Source organism: Leptodactylus fuscus, chromosome 1 (assembly GCF_031893055.1).
Source record: "Leptodactylus fuscus isolate aLepFus1 chromosome 1, aLepFus1.hap2, whole genome shotgun sequence".
NCBI lineage: Eukaryota > Metazoa > Chordata > Amphibia > Anura > Leptodactylidae > Leptodactylus > Leptodactylus fuscus.
The window spans coordinates 215,719,584-215,740,836 of record NC_134265.1 but is presented as its reverse complement, the minus strand read 5'-3'; the positions used below and the strand labels follow the sequence as shown (position 1 = coordinate 215,740,836).

Below are 21,253 nucleotides of genomic sequence, written 5' to 3'. Positions count from 1 at the left end.
CACAGATCGGGAAAGCCGATAGTGCGCTGAATTCAGCGCACTGTCTGCTTTCCGGCAGTATATGGAACTGCCTGTGCCCAATCTGATGAAAGGTCCTCTTTAAATTCTGGCTTCTTTCTGTTAAATCCTTGGAGTACAAGGCTGTATAAAATGTAGATAAAATGAGGGTGGGGAGGGTCAGATCAAACAAAACTCAGGTGTTATAAAACATAATAAATTGCTTTTGGTGTCATATGAAAGAGGAGATTGTAGTAAATTGTTGTAGTGCTATCTATATTTTTAGACATATCACTGATTGAAGACATTCAAGAGAAGGACATTTATATCATATATATTATATTATGAAGGTGCATATAAATATCCTAATCTTTTTTTTAATATGACACCAAAAGGAAGTTTCTACACTTTTTAACGTCCGAGATATAACTGTTTGAAGTGACCCTCCCCCCCACCTTAATTTTCTCTACAGTACATTCTACATAGTCCCCGTAATCCAAGCCTGTGCTAGCCACGTCTTGTGGTCATTTATACACCGAATTGTAGGCGTAGAGAAAGTTACTAGCCGGTGGCTGCCTCCATTTCCTGAAACTTAGTTCTTGACGCTACCATACATTTAGACAGACTTATACACAACTTAGAACCCTTGAGAAAGTGATCTATGGTGCAGAAACGCATAGAGAAGGAAAAAAGTTTATGGCTACGCAGGTATCGGTTGTCCTAATTTATTAGAGCTGTAGGGACTTATTAATTAAGGCAGATAGGTGGAGCGGCACAACCGGTGTTTTAAATAAAACGTGACTTTTATTGCATTCTTGTTAAAATTCCATAGACAAGAGACATGGACATCAGTGAAAGTAGTAGGAAAACATAAAGTGTTTTAAAACCGTATCTCAGCTGACGCGTTTCGACACAACCGTGTCTTAGTCGTCTAATTAGCCATATTCTATACATAAGATGTATCCTTAGGAATAGGTCATCAACATAAGACCACTGGAGCTCCAACACCCAGCACACCAAAAACAGCTACTTGGCCATGCTGCACCATTGCTACTACACTCTCAAAGTGTACTGCTCAATAAACTGTACGGTGGTGGTGGACTCCCATCAATCTCATATTGATTATCTATCCCAAAGATAGGCCATATATAAGTAGTCTTGGAAAACACTTTGTGCAAGGAAGAGCAGGTTAAGGTTAGCCACAGCAAACTGTAATACATGATATATATTTAGAAACTTAATAAATACATGCCTTCTGTGTCCCATGACAATCATACGTAGCTTGTCTTCCATGTCCTGCATTTCATGAATCTGAACAAAGGTTCCTGTGTGGTAGATTTCATCCAGGCTTCCAACAGAATCAGACTCATTACTAAAAGTACAGAAAAAAAACACAAAAATAAATAAATAAATTTGAAATTTGTAAATAAAAAACAAACATATTTTTGCTCATAATGACTGTGGTATCTAAATTATTAAAACCTTGATCAGTGTCAGCCGTAAACTGCAGGAACTGCTGGACAGCAGCATATAGTACACATAACAAAACACAAGGGTGCATATATAAATAAATTTTTCATCTCCCTGCTTCAGTTTCTGCCTGCCCTTGACTACAATGGGAGACAGATTCAGGATGGAATTTGGAGCTTCTTTTGAGAAAACTGCCTCAAATTGAGCTCCAAATTCTTCCGTATAAACTTTCCCTACTGTTTTCTTGCATTCTTACTGAAGTTTTGCTCATTACACTGTCTGATATCTTGGTTTTCCTACTGTAACGAATATATATATTTTAAAAAAAGGGCTTCTGTATACTATGCCTATTGTATACTATGCAACCTGCAAATACCTCAGTCAAACCTGCAAAAAAATACCTTCCTCGATAAATACTAGGCTGTATAATAATTGATATCTATTGAAATACATGTACGTATAAAAGCAAATACACAAAAATTAGACAAAACCACACACTGGTACAACAAATAAAACAAAATACTAGAAGCAAGACAATACCAGTTATATTAAACAAATCAGGTTTTCTGCCCCCTAATTTGCAGCTCTGGACTTTTGGCCTGGAAAACAGCCGCAAAAACAACGGCCGTGTGTATAGGACCATTGAGATAGAATAGTCCATACTTTTGTCCACAATTGTGGATAAAAAGTATGGTCATGTGCATTACAATTTAGTAACTCCATGTGCCTCATATTAATTGCAGTTAACCCCATCATGTCCCGCACATTAACCCCCTGTGTGCCTCACATAAGAGTTACTCATACATGAGAGACAGAGAGGTAATTAAATATCTTCATTATTGAGGTCCTTTATTAGTATATATCACAAATATTAACTCATCAACGAGGAAAAGTTCCGTCTCTTGTCTTCCCAGCATATGGAATTCCTGGGCATGAACCTCTATATCAGGGCAAGAGTCTTCTACCAGAGTACAAGACCCTTGTCCTCCAGTGTGTCCTGCCTTCGGAGAAATTATGCTCAGTTTCACTTGTGTCCTCTGCTACTGGAAATTCTAGCCCACCGAGTCTCCATCCAGCCTCGAGAGCCTATGGTGGCTCTGCTGCCAAGGGAAGTACTTTCCCTCCGTTGGCACCAACACCAGACTTTCCGGTTGGGGAGTGGTTTTTGGTGCCTTGACCGTTCCAGGCCTGTGGTGCCAGGTCAAATTCAGATAAGTTCAGTGAAAAGACTGGGGGTTAAAAATTATTAAGTCACCCTGAGATAAATTTCTTAAGGGGGATCTAGTTTATGAAATGGGGTCAAATTTGTGGGTTTTCTACTGTTGAGGTATGTCGAGGGCCTTGCAAATGCAACATGCTGTCTAAAAACTATCCTAAAGAAATCACTGGAACAAAATCCATAAAGGTGTGATTTTATTTCTGAGGACAAGTTTAGTCAAGCTGCACGGTATGGCCATATGGGATATTTCTATAGATCGCAGCATCAGAGTTCTAAATATTATGGCAGGTTTTGCTCCGTTTCCCCACTTCCGGAAATGGATCATGACTACTCCCCCCCCCCAACCCTTCTCCATCCACTCGATTATACTTACCCATTATCTTCCTGTCTAAACTTCCTTCTGCGGGGAAAAGCCCCTCCTTCCTTGATGTGAGCCCACACATGCGTAAAAGAGCAGGCACTTGCTTAGTGCTGAAACTGACACTCAATCTTTATTGCGCAAGCTTGGGAGCCTGCGCAATAGAGATGTATTGAGGGCTACAGCACAGAGTCAGGAATGCTGTGTGCCGGCAGTCACAAAAGAAGAGGAGCTGTTCCCCGCACAAGGAAAACAGGTAAAGTACTGTATAATAGGGTACACGGGTGGGCTGAGTGAATTGGAAAGGGCTAGCAGTGGGAGGAATAGCTAGGGAGACAGGGAGGGGATGTTAGAGGGAGGGAGATCCTGTGAGAGCTTACAGCTACCAGAATGCATTACATCAGTTAAGGCAGCGGGAAGCTACACCATGTGCACAAATGAAGAAGATGCTAGGTACTCCCAGAGAAAACCAGAAATCACTCAAAACACTGCTAAAGTTTATGGGTGCACTTATTAATCCATTAATAGCACTAACAGATTTTTTTTTTTTTAAATAACTTTTGACCAGAAAACCCCTCGAGCTAAAGCCTCACGTTGCGGAAACGCAGCTTTTTTTGTTGCAGATTTTGTTGCAGTTTTTTGAGCCAAAGCCAGGAGTGGATTGAACAGAAGGAAGACATAAGAACTTCCTATATATTTCCCTTTCCATTTCTAGCCATTCTTGGTTTTGGATCAAAAAAACGCAGCAAAATCTGCAACAAAACAAGCTGCGTTTCCGCAAAGTGGGGCTTTAGCCTTCGAGCTCGTTCACACGGTGGAAAACCTTTCCGCCGTGTGGTGGCATCCTGCTCCTGATTAGGTCCGAATGAATGGACCTAAATAGGAGTGCGTTTCGAGCCGCAGCTGACTCAGCCGCAGAAGCGAGATAGCGATAAAAAGAAGCGGCAGCTAGCGTAAAAAATTTAAAAAAATAAATAAATAATCAAGTGGCTCCCATTGAAGTCAATGCCATTTTTCCAGGCAGTTTTTGAGGCGGATTCCACGTCAAAATCTGCCTGCAAAAAACTCTTTCTTAAATAATGGATGGGGTGAATGTGAATGGGCATTTTTCTGGCTTAAGTAACACTGGAAATTTACTCCAGCAAGGAGTTTCTGGAACACACTCTTTCCAATAGGACAGTATGCACACACTCTAAAAAATATTTAGTCAATTTATAGAAAGGAAGACAGAAGAAAAGAAATACTTACTTGTCATCTCTCTTTAGAAAAACCCCTGCATACGGTTGGGCAAGTCTTACTTTACGTCTCAGAATTGCCACCAAGTTTGGATTCTTAACCTTTAATTGAAAAATATAAAATAGTTTAACAATTAAAAGCTTTGTAAGTTTGTTTTTGTACCGTGTCAGCCAGTGGGTAATGAAATATAAAAAACAAAAAACTTGAGTCTTCAGTGGTTCATACCTTTTTTAATGGCTGACTAATAATGATGACAGATTACAAGCTTTCGATGCTCTCGGCTTCTTCCTCAGGTAAATTTACCTGAGGAAAAAGCCGAGAGCTTCGAAAGCTTGTAATCTGTCATCATTATTAGTTAGCCATTAAAAAAAAGGTATGAACTACTGAAGACTCAAGTTTGTTTTTTTTATATTGTAAGATCATACACTCTATTTGAAGACAGCTTGTCATTTCAAGTAGGCAAGTGTTGAAAAAATGCTGTAAAGTAAAAATGCTTTATAAAACATTTTTCTTTCATGTAGATTGTGAGCCCCACATAGAGCTCACAATGTAATTTTTTTTCCCTATCAGTATGTCTTTTTGGAATATGGGATGGAAATCCATGCAAACACGGGGAGAACATACAAACTCCTTGCAGATGGCTTTTATTGCCCTTGGCGGGATTTGAACACCAGGACTCCAGCGCTGCAAGGCTGCAGTGCTAACCACTGAGCCACCATGTTGTCCCTTTATAAAACAACTAGCTTTTACCCGCGACTTCGTCTGCGGTGATTTGAGAATTGGGCGGACACAGACGTGTGAAACTGTAAAAGTGCTTTAAAAAGTTTGGTGGGCTAGCAAATGTGATGTCATGTGTTATATTGTGTATGTCGTGATACAGACAATGTGATGTGTTGTATTGTGTATGTAGTGATACAGACAATGTGATGTGTTGTATTGTGTATGTCGTGGTACAGACAATGTGATGCGTTGTATTGTGTATGTAGTGGTACAGACAATGTGATGCGTTGTATTGTGTATGTAGTGATACAGACAATGTGATGTGTTGTATTGTGTATGTAGTGATACAGACAATGTGATGTGTTATATTGTGTATGTAGTGATACAGACAATGTGATGTGTATGTATAGTGGAAAGCTATATGTAAATGTGAGTGAGTAGAGTGAGGGCTACTCCTGAGGTGACAGTAAGGAGTGTGCAGGCAGGTTGAGGCAGGAAATGCCAGGCAGTGTGTGTGAGTCTATAGCTGGGGCTAGGAGTCCTGCTTTTGTGAGTCTCCTGCTAGGAAGCCATGTTGTTTAGTGGCACCAAAAGTAGCCTGTGACTCAATCCTAAGGGAAAACTATGTTTGTGGAAAATTGAACGCAAATCCGTCCAGGAGTTTTAGCGTGATTGAGGAACAAACATCCAAACTCACAAACATCCAAACATACAAACTTTCACACTTATAATATTAGTAGGATTTGACAGATTAGCAGCTGAGACTCTGAATGGAGACTCTGGCACAGATGTGAGTGTAGCCTTAACTGAAGGGACAAGTAAGAAATACATTTTTCATATGATCATTCTTTGCCTTAACAACATTTGTCAGTTCTTGTAAGCACACTTGCACAATGTTTTTAAAGGAACTTGGCAGGGACCTTGTTGCAAACATCTTGGAACTCTAACCACAGACATTTAGTGAAGGTAAGCTTGTTCACCTTGGGTTACAATTTTAATCAAATAAAATCAGAAAAAAGTGATGTGCAAAAGTATTCAGGCCCCTGTATTCTGATGTCCCTAAATAAAATCCAGCGCAATTAAAGAGGACTTTTCACCATTTTTCACACAGGCAGTTCTATATACTGCCGGAAAGCTGACAGTGCGCTGAGTTCAGCACACTGTCGGCTTTCCCGATCTGTGCCCGGTGTGAAGCGCTTACGGCCCGGTACCGTAGCTCTCCTATGGTCAGAAGGGCGTTTCTGACAGTTCGCCAGAGACGTCCTTCTGCCTCGCGGCGCCAATCGCGCTGAACTGTGGAGCAGGGAGGAACGCCCCCGCCCTCTGCTCGTCCATAGACGAGTATTATCAGGAGCGGGAGGGGGCGTTCCTCCCCGCTCCACAGCACAGCGCGATTGGTGCCGCGAGGCAGAAGGACGTCTCTGGCTAACTGTCAGAAACGCCCTTCTGACCATAGAAGAGCTACGGTACCGGGCCCAGATCGGGAAAGCCAACAGTGTGCTGAACTCAGTGCACTGTCACCTTTCCGGCAGTATATAGAACTGCCTGTGGGCAAAATGGTGAAAGGTCCTCTTTAATTGCCTTCAGTATTCACTTAATTAGTTAATAAAGTCCAGCTGTATTTAATTTGGTCTCAGTATAAATACAACCATTCTGTGAAATCTTCAGTGGTTAGAACACTAGTGAACAAACAGCATTATGAAGACCAAAGAACTCGCCAGACAGGTCAGAGATAAAGTTTTAGGGAAGCTTAAAGCAAGGATTGTAAAATCAAAATTTGCAATTCCATTTTCTAATTATTGCTCTCACAGTTGATTTCTTCACACCAAGCTGCTTGCCTATTGCAGATTCAGTCTTCCCAGCCTGGTGCAGAACTACAATTATGTTTCTGGTGTCCTTTGACAGCTCTTTGGTCTTCACCATAGTGGAGTTTGGAGTGTGACATTTTGAGGTTGTGCACAGGTGTCTTTTATACTGATAAGTTAAAACAGGCACCATTACTACAGGTAATGAGTGGAGGACAGAGGAGCCTCTTGAAGAAGTTACAGGTCTGTGAGAGCCACAAATCTTGATTGTTTGTAGGTGACCAAATACTTATTTTCCACCATAATTTGCAAATAAATTCTTTCAAAATCAGACAATGTGATTTTCTGGATTTGTTTTCTCATTTTGTCTCTCATAGTTGAGGTCTACCTATGATGTAAATTACAGACGCCTCATCTTTTTAAGTGGTGGAACTTGCACTATTGGTGACTGACTAAATACTTTTTTTCCCCCACTGTATAAATTTTTTTTCATTACCATCCTGAACAACCTCTTTAACCCCTTCCCGCCGATGGCATTTTTTGATTATTGTTTTTGACTCCCCTCCTTCTAAATCCCATAACTATTTTATTTCTCCGCTCCCAGAGCCATAGGAGGTCTTAATGTTTGCGGGACAAATTTTTCTTCATGATGCCACCATTAATTATTCTATATAATGTACTGGGAAGCAGGAAAAAAATTCAGAATGGGGTGGATTTGAAGAAAAAATGCATTTCTGCGACTTTCTTACGGGCTTTGGTTTTACGGCGTTCACTGTGTAGCTAAAATGACATGTCCCCTGTATTCTGTGTTTCGGTGCGGTTCCAGGGATACCAAATTTATATGGTTTTATTTACATTTTGACCCCTTAACAAAAATCCAAAACTGTGTTAAAAAAATATTTTTCTAAAAGTCACCATATTCCGACAGCCGTAACTTTTTTATAAGTAAGTGTACGGGGATGCATAGGGCGTCTTTTTTTGCGGGGCCGGGTGTACTTTTTACTTCTACCATTTTCGGGAAATGCTATTGCTTTGATCAATTTTTATTCAAATTTTTATCAGAATCAAAACAGTGAAAAAACGGCGGTTTGGCACTTTTGACTATTTTTCCCGTTACGGCGTTTACCGAACAGGAAAAATATTTTTATAGATTTGTAGAGCGGACGATTTCGGACACGGGGTACCCAACATGTATGTGTTTCACAGTTTTTAACTACTTTTACATGTGTTCTAGGGAAAGGGGGGTGATTTGAATTTAATACTTTTTATATATTTTTTTTTTTACTTACATTTTTTTTTTGCACTTATTAGACCCCCTAGGGGTGTTGAACCCCAGGGGGTCTAATCTCTAATGCAATGCATTACAATACTAATGCATTGCAAAAAATCATCCTTTCTTTTGCAGGCTGCATAGACCAGCCTGCAAAAGAAAGAACTTGCATACAAGCCTGGGAGCCTTGTAAAGGCTCCCGGCTGTCATGCCAACGTGACTTCGTCCCTGGAGCATGCTCCAGGAGCCGGCGATCACCGGAGAGAAACAGTCCTCAAGCTCAGGGAAGGGGCAGACAGACAACCAAAACACCCCCTCCCCTTCCCCAGCACCCAGCATCTACTGCACCCAAAAACTCTGGTCATTTTAATTTTTATTAATGATCTACTTACGCATCGTGCACACTGGGCGGGCATTCAGAGTGTCTCTTCTTCTTCATCCATGCCTCTTCTTCCTCCGATGTCCTCAGGTCCTGTCCTCCTCCGGCGCTCGCTAACTGACATTGATAAAAAAAAAAATGGCCTGGGTGCATGCGCAGTAGCCGTAGTAGAAGCCGCATGCGCCCAGGCCATTTTTTTTTATCACTGTCAGTTTGCGAGCGCCGGAGGAGGACGGGACCCGAGGACATCGGAGGAAGAGGAGGCATGGATGAAGAAGACGGCGCACCCTGAATGCCTGCCCAGCGTGCACGATGCGTAAGTAGAACATTCGTTTTTAGGGTATTTTTAAACGGGGGGGTGGGGGGTAGTTTAATATAACATTTACGGTGCCTGAATAGCCCTTTTCATGATTTTGCTGATAGAGCCTCTTTAAACACAAAACATTTCAACCAAAACTTACTACTAACATGAAGTATAATGTGTTACAAAAAAAAATCTCAAAATCACTTTGGCAAGTTAAAGCGTTCCAAAGTTATTACCACATAAAGGGACATGTCAGTTTTGAAAAATCGAGCTTGGTCAAAAAGTGGCATCGGCAGTAAGGGGTTAAAGAGAGCACCTGCGGTTTTATATACCGCTAAAAAGCCAACAGTGCGCTGAATTCAGTGCACTATCGGCTTTCCCGTTATGTGCCCCTGATAAAAAGCTATCAATGCCGTTACCGTAGCTCTTCAGTGTCAGAAGGCGTTTCTGACAGTGTGAGGGATACCACCCCCCCCCTGACAGTAGAGTCCATAGCGTTATACTGTCAGGGGACGTTCCTTACTACCCAGTGATGAGGGGGGAAGGGGGCGTCATTGCTGGGCGGCAAGGAACGCCCCCTCTGAAATTACAGCACTATGGACTTTACTGTCAGAAGGGGCATTCCTCACAGTTCCTCACCGTGTGCCATTACACCGTGGAACACGGTGTAATGGCCCGCAGCGGCCCCAACTGCACACTGTGTAATGGCCCGGCCTCTATAGTGGTTCAGTTTCACAACCGGATTCCTGGCAGGAACAATATCTGCATACTAATTCATATTTTATTTCAGATATACAAACAACCTTAAATATACCCAAGCCCTATAAGTAATTCTTCTTAGAACAGCAAGGGAGACTTACCTCTATGATCTTGACAAACCTAGGAAACACAGGGTTCCTGGATACTGGGATTACAGGCACATTAGGGAAGACTTCAGGAACTATGAGAGGAGTAAGAGCTGTCACAACGGGGGCTCCATACTCTGCCTCTTCTGACCCTCCGCGGTCTCCACTGTTCCCTCCTTCATTCTCACCTCCTGCACCGCCATGTGCATCATCGTCCCCTGAGAATGCATCGCTGCCTCGGTTTCCATAGCTATAGAAGGATCGAGAAAACACTGTGCATTGAAGATGAGGGAAATGGGCGCCTGCACTGAGGCAACGACTGAGAGGAGTCCTGTTAGATGCAGTAACCATGGGAAAGCTGAGCGCGCAGCGATGTTTCCCGGCATTGGAAGCGTTCCGTATCACTTCACTAGTAGCATTGAACCCTGCCAGTCGGCTCCGCACCAGGCACGTGCTACTTGTCCACAAACGCAAGTAAGCTGTCATGTTTCTCCACTCTCTCCAGCTCGCTGTCTACGTCCGGTGAGCAGCACGCTCTTTCCGACGCATACTGATTACGTCACCTTCCTCAAACCAATGGAGGTCATTTGGAACATTTGTGAATACATGTGTTGCTGTAAGAACCTGGTCCTTATGGGTAATAGTAAATAGCCGGATCACTGTTGAGCTGTCTATTTTCCCTTACTAGTAAGGACTTTTTGCCCCCTAGTGGTCAGGTCCTGAACTGAAGTAGTACTTAGCCAGCTAAGGCAAGGTTCACACTAATAATAAAAACTTTACTTATATAGCGCCAACATGTTCCGTAGCATTTTATAAATCAGAGGACACAAGAACAGACAATATGAGACATTACAATGTGACAAAGAAATAATTCAAACAATAGTAATGAGGGCCCTGCTCATAAGAGGGGACATACTAAAAAGAATGAAGAAAAAGAATAAAGAAAAAGAATGAATATTATTACCAACGGGGAAAGATGTAAAATAAAGATTTCATGAACTTTCTATTTTTAATAGAGTAGGAATGAACAGGTTATATCTGTAGTCTATAATTGAATGAGTGTATATTCCATAGAAACAGATGTATAATACTTTCCCTGTGCTAGATAGAACATATAGAAAAATGTGTAGTCCGGCAACTCTTCCAATAGTAAATAAAATTTAACTTTTAATACATATCATAAAAATGAACAATTTGACTTGGTGATTTTTATAATATCTATTAAAAGTAAAATTTTATTTACTATCGGAAGAGTTGCCGGACTACACATTTTTCTATATCTATATGTTATATATTTCCAGCACTTTTGGAGTGAAGTGCAAGCCGTGCACCCCGAAGAGACCTTTTCATCATTAGAGGTGAGCAGGAACAAACTGACTTTTTTATACTGTGCTAGATAGACCTGGAATGAACAGGATATATCTGTAGTCTACAATGGAATGAACATATATTCCATAGAAAAAAAAATGTATAATACTTTCCCTGTGCTAGATAGACCAGGAATGAACAGAATATATCTGTAGTGTATAAAGGAATGAATGAATGAATGAACATATATTCCATAGAAACAGATGTATAATACTTTTCCTGTGCTAGATAGACCAGGAATGAACAGGATATATCTCTAGTTTATAGTGGAATGAACACATATTTGATAGAAACAGATGTACAATACTTTCCCTGTGCTAGATAGACCTGGAATGAACAGGATATAGCTGTAGTCTACAGTGGAATGAGCATATATTCCATAGAAACAGATGAATAATACTTTATCTGTGCTAGATAGACCAGGAATGAACAGGATATATCTGTAGTTTATAGTGGAATGAAGACACATTTGATAGAAACAGCTGTATAATACTTTTCCTGTGCTGGATAGAGCAGTAATGAACAGGATATATCTGTAGTCTATAGTGAAATGAGCATATATTCCATAGAAACAAATGTATAATACTTTCCCTGTGCAAGAGAGACCAGGAATGAACAGGTTATATCTGTAGTCTATAGTGGAATGAGCGTACCGTATTTTCCGGACTATAAGGCGCACATAAAAACCTACGATTTCCTCAGAAATCGTAAGTGCGGCTTATAGTCCGGTGCGGCTTATATATGGATGGAAGCGGCGGCAAAGTCTGCGTGCCGCTTCCATACATACATAAAAGGCACCGTAAGGGTGCATTCACACTATAGAACGCCGGCGTGTAATCACAGCCGTACACGCCGGCGTTACAGCAGGGCTGCCGGACACTTCCTATTCATTTCTATGGGAGCCGGCATGCGAGCGCTCCCCATAGAAATGAATGGACAGACACTTCCCATTCATTTCTATGGGAGCCGGCATGCGAGCGCTCCCCATAGAAATGAATGGAAAAAAGCAGTCCATTCATTTCTATGGGGAGCGCTCGCATGCCGGCTCCCATAGAAATGAATGGGAAGTGTCGGCAGCCCTGCTGTCACGCCCGCCTGAAACAGAACGTGAAACTTACCCAGCGGTGCAGGGCGGGCGGGCGGGCATTCAGGCCTCCTCTTCCTCCGATGTTCCTTCCTTCTCCTCCGGCGCTCGCTGATAATGGCCGGGGCGCATGCGCAATATCATAATGCTTCTACTACGGCTACGCATGCGCCCAGACCATTATCAGTTAGCGAGTGGCGGAGGAGGAGGACGGAACATCGGAGGAAGAGGAGGCCTGAATGCCCGCCCACCCTGCACCGCTCGGTAAGTTTCACATTCTGTTTCAGGCTTTTATTTTAAAACGGGGGGGGGGGGGGGGGGGTAGTTTAATCTAACTTTTACGGTTGGGCTCTATCAGCATGATTTTGCTGATAGAGCCCCTCCTCGCCTGCCGAGCGCTTCCAATAGAAGCGGCTGGCACGCGGGGGGTTAAGCGGCCGCTGGCAAAGTCTGCCTGCCGGCGCTTTCAATAACATATAATGCCCACCGGACTGCGGCTTATAGTCCGGTGCGCCTTATATATGAACCGAGACGGACTATAAGGCGCTCATGGGCAATGCGGCTTATAGTCCAGTGCGCCTTATAGTCCGTAAAATACAGTATATTCCATAGAAACAGATGTATAATACTTTTTCTGTGCTAGATAGACCAGGAATGAACAGGTTATATCTGTAGTCTATGGTGGAATGAACATATATTCCATACAAACAGATGTACAATACTTTTCCTGTGCTAGATAGACCTGGAATGAACAGAATATATCAGTACTGTATAATGGAATGAAAAGATATTCCATAAAAACAGATGTATAATACTTTTCCTGTGCTACATAGACCAGGAATGAACAGGATATATCTGTAGTCTATAGTGGAATGAACATATATTCCATAGACACAATCAAAGCGACAATGAGTCTGCGAGTGTCTCACTATGTTGGGTAAAGGTGAGATCGGAGTGGATCTAATATCCAGTTCATATGAGACTGTGAACTATATGACTGTGAGACAGGGATAGATGTACTGGCAGGGCTAGCTAAGGATTGCCTTTATTTAGGTGGGAATGTCACTCATCCAGCTTTTTGGGGCTCTATCTGGTCGGGATCCCTGTCAGCTTGCGATATGCGCGAGCTGACTTTTTCCCATAGGAATGCATTGACCAGCGTTGATTGGCCGAATGCCATACAGAGTACAGCATTTGGCCAATCAACGCTGGTTCTGCCGGAGGCTCGTCTGTGAGGAGGCGAAGTCTAATATCGGACCAGAATGGAGACTGCTGTGGACCGATCTTAGACTCCACCTCCTCTGTCAGAATCAGCGTTGATTGGCCGAATGCTGTACTCTGTATGGCATTCGGCCAATCAACGCTGGTCAATGCATTCCTATGCCAAGATGTAGCAGTGCTGGCCATGCGCTCAGCTCGGCTACATTCGGAGATGCAGCCGAGCTGAGTGCACGGCCCGCACTGCTACACCGGAGATGAAGCAGAGCTGTCTGTGTGCTCAACTCGGCTACTCCGGAGATGCAACTGAGCTGAGCGCACGGCCAGCACTGCTACACCGGAGATGAAGCAGAGCTGTCTGTGCGCTCAGCTCGGCTACTCCGGAGATGTAGCAGAGCTGAGTGTGCGCTGAACCTTGCGCACTGTCAGCTTTCCGGCAGTATATAGAACTGCCTGTGGGCAAAATGGTGAAAGGTCCTCTTTAAACATGATTTTCCCAATGATAGATCCCCTTTAAAACTCTGCAAAATGTTTAATTCTGGATATACAAAAAGAAGGATCGGCATCTCTCCGCTATAAATATAAAATATAACTTTTAATTAATTGATATGATAAAAAATACAAAAAGTGAAAAGAGATGAAAAAAATAAAGAAAAAGCTTAAAAAACGGCAGCGCGTTTCAGAACTACATGTTCCTTAGTCACAGCATAACTACACATTGACCAGTCTCTAGTATATATAGCAGGTGGGTAAGTTCTACTTCATATGTTCCCAATAGCTTAATCAAATTGTAATGTTTGTATTTCAGGTTTCCTCATATAAAGATTTTTTTTTAAAAAAACATGTATCCTAGTCTTCTTTCATGTTATTTTATGCTTATTGAAAGGAATGAACATTCATTTCCAAACAATGTCAACATATCTTTACAATCCTCAATATACCTAAAAATAAGCAGTTGTTATAAAGAAGATGTTTTCCATTTTCATATAACCCAGAAGAAGTTGAAAAAAATGGCACTCCGCCAAATTTATATTTTGTTATGGCTCTAAAAGCTCTCCCATTTTTAAATAAATGATTTCCCACTACAAGGGAAATTTGTATTGTATAAACACACTGTTGAGAGATCTACAACCTCATTCACGGCTTAGAGGAGGTCACGTGATTTTAGTCTACCAATGGAATTCCACAACTTTGTGTGTATACACTCCCCATTCATAATTCTAGAAAAGTCACGTGATGATATTTAACCAATGAGCTTTCACAACTCTGTATATATCCAACTTCATTCATGATTCAAAAAGGGGGTCACGTGATGGTTTTTAGCCAATCAGGTCATACAACTCCGGAATCTTATGACTGGAGATAAGTAGATAATGCCATTTCTTTTATTGAAAACGCATATGTGAAAGCATTTAATCATTTTGCTCTAATGAGATGCCATTATTTTTAAACTCTTATGTAGGGGATGAAAATAGAGAGCAAAAGATATTTTATAAAGAATAGAGATTCTATCAAATCAAAGTTCATTAACAACCTCTTTATTAACCAGTCTTCATTAAGGTTTACCTTATTCATTGCAGGGAAAGAGGATGGGGGGGCAATACAAAAGTTCTGCATTTTTGAACATGAGTATAAGATGTCACAATAAAATTTTTAAAATGTAATAAATTAGGCAAATATGTTGCAATTTATTACCCTATTTATCAAATATTAATATATGTATGCAAGATCAGTTCTCATGTTCATTCCTTTTGGATATCTGGAAGTAAATTTTAGGATCCAGAAAGCTTCCTTTTGTAATGGATTTTTTCTCCAGTCTCCTCCCCTTAAAAGTCTTTTCACTCACTCTACCCCACAAAATTTCATGGTTTTTAAACTCCCCCCATGTACCACAATAAAATACTTCGCTGCACTGGAGGAGTTTTCCGGTTGTAACTTCTCTATGTCTGCTACATGTTCTGCTGTTCGAACTTTAACGCTCTAATCGTGCAGCCTATGTAATCCAATTCACAGGCTGTGCACTTTATACAATATACAAGATGGTCCGAATTGCAGTTAATGTATGTTGTTAAATTCACAGTAATATTGGAAGCACAACTCACAACTTTTTCAGTTTTTAATGCATATCTACAGACAGAGCAACAGTTAGCTCCATATTTTACAAAGCCCTTGTGTGCCAGCCAAGTGAGAGATGGATTAGAATGTGAAGTGAAATTGCTGGGTGATAAAATGTTGCCAAGTGATTTTCCTTTTTTGGCCACAAAGGATACTCCTTGTTTAAAAATTTTATTTGTACCATCATCAGTACCCAAGATGGCTGTGGCGTAACTAGGAATGGCGGGGCCCCGTGGCGAACTTTTGACATGCGGCCCCCCCAACCGACACCGTGTCGAAGACCTCGACCTACCCCCTCCTCCGCACTCTATTATGTCCCTTAGTAAGCCCTGCACACAGTATTATGTCCCATAGTGGCCCCTGCACACAGTATTATGTCCCTTACTGGCCCCTGCACACAGTATTATCCCCATAGTGGCCCCTGCACACAGTGTTATGTCCATTAGTGTCCCCTGCACACAGTAGTATGTCCCTTACTGGCCCCTGAGCACAGTATTATGTCCCTTACTGGCCCCTGCACACAGTATTATCCCCCATAGTGGCCCCTGCACACAGTATTATGTCCCTTACTGGCCCCTGAGCACAGTATTATGTCCCTTACTGGCCCCTGCACACAGTATTATCCCCCATAGTGGCCCCTGCACACAGTATTATGTCCCTTACTGGCCCCTGCACACAGTATTATCCCCATAGTGTCCCCTGCACACAGTATTATGTCCCTTACTGGCCCCTGCACACAGTACCCGGACGCAGGCTGGGTTCATGTGACGTCAGAGACGTCAGAAAAGAGGCCTGGCAGGATCGTGGAGAGGTAAGTAACAAAGTACTGTTTGTTATGTTCCCTTACCTCTCTCGATCCGCCGATCATTATACTCGGGGGTCTGCAAAGACCCCCGAGTATAATGATAGCATCCGTGGGGCCCGCGGTGTCACTTGCCGATCCTGGCCCAGCCAGGATCGGCAAGTGAATAGGGGCCCTAATGGCCTATTTTTTTTAAAAACGCAGCGGTAGCGGCTGTCACCGGGCCCCCTAATGGCCTGGCCTGCATGGTGGCAGCCGCCTCCGCTGCCTCTGTGGTAGTTACACCCCTGATTGAGGGCTATATGCTGTGGAGAAGACTAATCTTTCTCCAACCGTATTTTTGTTGTTATGTGTGCCCTCCAATAACATTTTACGATCTTTCTCTTTAACAATATTTTCAGCTCTGTTTAGCATCCATCTTGGATAGTCTGTATCCTTTAATCTATTCATGGTCTCCCTGGAAATAGGATCTGTATCTTCCTGTAATGTACATGACCTTTTTACTCTAATGAGTTTACCTAGTTGTATTCCTTTCATAGTGTGTTTTGGATGGCTGCTATTCGCTCTAAGAATAGTGTTTCCTGCAGATTTTTTTCTGTAAATAGAGGTAACCACTTTCCCTAACTCTACATTCCCAGTGAGTGTTATATCAAGGAAACTCACAGAAATAGGATCAATATGATATGTGAATTTTAAATTAAGATTATTATTGTTTAAGTAAAATAAAAATTATGGTATGGGCGCCATGTTGCCCGACCACACAATCAGTATGTCGTCGATGTAGCGCCCATACCAGAACAAAAATGAACAAAAAGGGTTGGTTGTAGAAAAAATAAAATGCTCCACCCAAAAGGCCATATAGAGATTGGCCAGGGAGGGCAAGAACAAAGAAAATCTGCAAATAAAAAAAACACTGTCAAAAAGAAAAAAAATATGTGTTAATAAATATTTAGTGATACATAAAATGTATTCACAAACCGACTCTGTAAATTCTCCATACCTATACAAATGATAGGCTAAAGCTTCAATAGCAAGATCGTGTAGTAAACTGGGGTATAGGGAACTGACATCGCATATAATCCAATACAAATTAGAATTCCATAAAAAACTGTCAAAACACTTAACCTCTGTACTGTATTTGCTAAATCCAGATGTTTTTAGCTCAAGTGGCTGTAAGATGGTGTCAAGCCATACAGCAGTTCATTCATTAATCGAATTGTAGCCCGAGAGGATTGGGCAGAGGGGAAGGGGAATGATCCCCTTGTGGAGTTTGGAAAGCCCATAAAAAATGGCTGTGCTTGGGGTACGGTTTAACAAATATTGAGACTCTCTATTGGAAAAAACGTCTAAGGAAACTATCTCACTTAGTATGTTTTCAAGAATTGACATACTGTATATACTCAAGTATGAGACAAATTTTTCAGCACAGTTTTTGTGCTGCAGTTTTTGTGCTGAAAAAGCACCCCTCAGCTTATACTCGAGTCAAGCAAAAAAAACAAAAAAAAAACATTTTAAATGATACTTGTCTTGGGGTCTTTCGTTGTGCACCCCATTTGTATTGATCCTTTAATAAAGATTTCAAATTCCTTTCTCATTTGCCTGATGCCTTTTTATACACATAGCCAGTAGTGTAGTCCTCTGTGTCCCTATTAAACTTTTTCCTTTTCGTGTCCATAATTTTGACTTCCAGCGTCTCAATTTTTTTCTGTATATTTTTGTCCCAATCTATCTCTGGTAGTTTTATTTTATCCAGCTTGTTCTGAATATCCTGGATTTCCTCCTGTATAGACGACGTTTTAGTGCTCTCCTGTTCCACAATGAGTTCCATAAGTTTGAATGAGCATTCACTTAAAATCCTATTCCAGGAATCAATGAAAACCTCACTATATGAGAAAGTGGGTAGTTTTTTTTAAGACGCAGTACTCTTGGGATCATTTGTTTTTGCAAATATTGCGCTAAAGTAGTATGATCCCAGAATAATTTAAGCTCCTGTATCAGGAGTTTTTCTTTCTTTCGTAGTAAATCCTTACTTGTGATATAGTCCTCTTTATTAATAGAGAAATCATCTTGATGCCCAAATATGGATGCAGTTTTTTTGGGAGCGTGTACCTTCCTGCATGGTTTTTAAACAGACTCTTATTTAAAACAAAAAAATCAAAAAATGTGTATATATTGTACTAATTGTAACAGTCCTAGACTTCAATCAGTGGCTACACATATGATTCCAAATATCCACGAATAAGTAAAAAAAAGAAAAAGCTGGAGCTCGCTGTAAATATTCTGTTTCTCTTCGGGGTGCAAGATCCATAACCCTTGGACTCAAAGGGATGCAAGTCAATGCTGGATATACAAAATCGCTTAATCAAGTTGTAATGTTCGTATTTCAAGTATTTCCCTTGTAGTGGGAAATCATTTATTTAAAAATGGGATAGCTTTTAGAGCCATAACAAAATATAAATTTGGCGGAGTGCCATGTTTTTCAACTTCTTCTGGGTTATATGAAAATGGAAAGCATCTTCTTTATAAAAAAAAACTGCATATTTTTACGTATGTTGACGATTGTAAAGATATGTTGACATTGTTTGGAAATGAATGTTCATTCCTTTCAATAAGCATAAAATAACGGGAAAGAAGACTAGGATACATGTTTTTTAATAAATCTTTATTTATATGAGGAAACCTGAAATACGAACATTACAACTTGATTAAGCGATTGGGAACATATGAAGTAGAACTTACCCACCTGCTATATATACTAGAGACTGGTCAATGTGCAGTTACGCTATGACTAAGGAACATGTAGTTCTGAAACGCGTTTTTTAAGCTTTTTCTTTGTATTTTTTTTCATCTCTTTTCACTTTTTGTATTTTTTATCATTTCAATGAATTAAAAGTTATATTTTATATTTATACCGGAGAGATACCAATCCTTCTTTTTGTATATCCAGCATTGACTACATCCCTTTGAGTCCGAGGGTTATGGATCGTGCACCCCGAGGAGAAACTGAATATTTACAGTGAACTCCAGCTTTTTTTTTTTTTCTTACTTAAAAATTTTTAATTACTTATAGTTGCAAAAATGTTTAACTTTTAATTATCTACAAATTTAAAAATAATTATGTTCATGGGAATACCCCTTTAAACTCCAGTTTCCAGTGGTTCCTGAAGTGATCTGTCTGCCAGAAATTGCTGCATTTGTGTGTCCTGGCCCATTCTGCTTGCCTTGCTGCCTATAAATGCTATTTTGATATTTGCTTATCACTTTTTTTTTTTGTTTTTATGTAGATTGTGAGCCCCACCTAGAGCTCACAATGTACATTTTTCTCTATCAGTATGTGTTTGGACTATGGGATGGAAATCCATGCAAACACGGGGCGAACATACAAACTCCTTGCAGATGGTTTTATGCCCGAGGCGGGATTTGACCACCAGGACTCCAGCGCTGCAAGGCTACAGTGCTAACCACTGAGTCACCGTGTGGCCCCGTTTATCTTATCACTTTGCATAGTATCAGCATTGTTGTGTTTCACATTTACTTTCTGCTCTATGCTTTCACTGTATCTTGCCTCTCCTTTCTAAATGTGAAACAAGTCAGGTTTTCTGTTTCTCTTGCAGGTGAGTTATTGCCCCGGCTGTCTTTGTGCCCTCTAAGGTGAGCTAGTTGGGCCCACAGCTACTTCTAGTGTGCAAGGCAGGAATTAGGAGTATCTACACACAAGTAATTTAATCTGCTCATTACTGTTTTTTGTTTGTTTTCTTTTGTGATTTTCTTATGCACTTGACTGAAGTTATCAGTCAGGGGCCAGTCCATGGTCAGAGATTCCCAGATCATAACAGAAATAGCACCAGCAAGTGATACCCTAAATGTGTGATCAGAAAGATAGGGCAAAAACCAAGAGAGAGAAGTGTACCCGAGGCCAATAAAGTGAAGCATAATGAGGAGGAGTTGGTGGTCTACCGTGCTATATGTTGCTGAGAGAGCCAGAAGAATAAGTACTGAATAGTTCCCTTTAGATTTAACAGTCAAAAGAGCATTGGAGAACTTTGGCAGGGCCGTTACTGTAGAGTGTAGAGCACAAAAATCTGATTGTAAGGGGTCCGGAAGAGAGATAGCGGATCAGGCAGAAATAGACCAAACGTTCTAGGAGTTTAGACATGAAGGAGAGGTTAAAGACAGGTCGTTAGTTAGCAGCACAGGATGGGTTAAGGGAGGGTTTTTTCAGTGGTGGGGTTATGGCAGCATGTTTAAAAGGAGGAGGGAAAGATTCCAGAAGTAAGAGAAAAACATTTTTTAGTAAGCAGGGGACAGAGACTGAAGGAGGTGTGATAGGATAGGGTAACTTGTGCAAGTAGTGGGTCGAGAATAAGAAAGGAGCTTGGAAACTTCTTCTGTTACTGGGTAAAATATAAAGATTGAGAGTTCTCAGTAGTTGATACCCCTTTTTAATGGCTTTAATAGAACTCTCAATCTTTACATTTCATATCCACTGGCTAATACGGTACAAAGATAATTTTTTCTTGGGTAAAATAATTAGAGTTCACAATGAGGAGTAAGGGAGGGAAGGGAACTGAAGCCACTTGGAGATTGGTTTATTTCATGACGGATTATGTCGATTTTGTCCTTAACCCCTTCCCGACATGCGCCGTAATAGTACGGCGCATGTCGGGTCTGTAACTATGGCGACCGCCCGGGAGCCGGGCGGCCGCCATAGCCGCCGGGTGTCTACTGCTTTAAGCAGTAGACAACCGGCTTTAATGCCTCCGATCGGTCCCCGGACCGATCGGAGGCATTAACCCCTCCAGCGCCACGATCAAAGGCACCGGAGGTGCCATTTTCCCGGCGGCGCATGGGCGCCGCCATTTTGGCTGGGATCGCCGGCTCCTGGAGCATGCTCCAGGGCTGACGTCCCGTTGCCATGACAGCCGGGAGCCTTGTACAGGCTCCCAGGCTTGTCTGCAAATCCTTTCTTTTGCAGGCTGGTGTATGCAGCCTGCAAAAGAAAGGATGTTTTTTTGCAATGCATTAGCATTGTAATGCATTGCATTAGTGATCAGACCCCCTGG

The 21,253-nt window shown here is 41.5% G+C and overlaps 1 protein-coding gene across 1 annotated transcript in view; it reads right to left on the bottom strand.

Annotated features, from left to right (window-relative positions):
* Positions 1-10,120, bottom strand: part of LONP1 (lon peptidase 1, mitochondrial) — a 75,899-nt gene extending 65,779 nt beyond the window's left edge. Inside the window, exons 1-3 of the mRNA XM_075282964.1 lie at positions 9,619-10,120; positions 4,293-4,381; positions 1,250-1,369 (exon numbers count right to left, since the gene is read on the bottom strand). Of these exons, the coding sequence (XP_075139065.1) occupies positions 1,250-1,369; positions 4,293-4,381; positions 9,619-10,089 (680 nt within the window). The 5' untranslated portion in view covers positions 10,090-10,120. The remainder of the gene's footprint in view (positions 1-1,249; positions 1,370-4,292; positions 4,382-9,618) is intronic.
* Between the last annotated feature and the right edge of the window lie 11,133 nt (positions 10,121-21,253).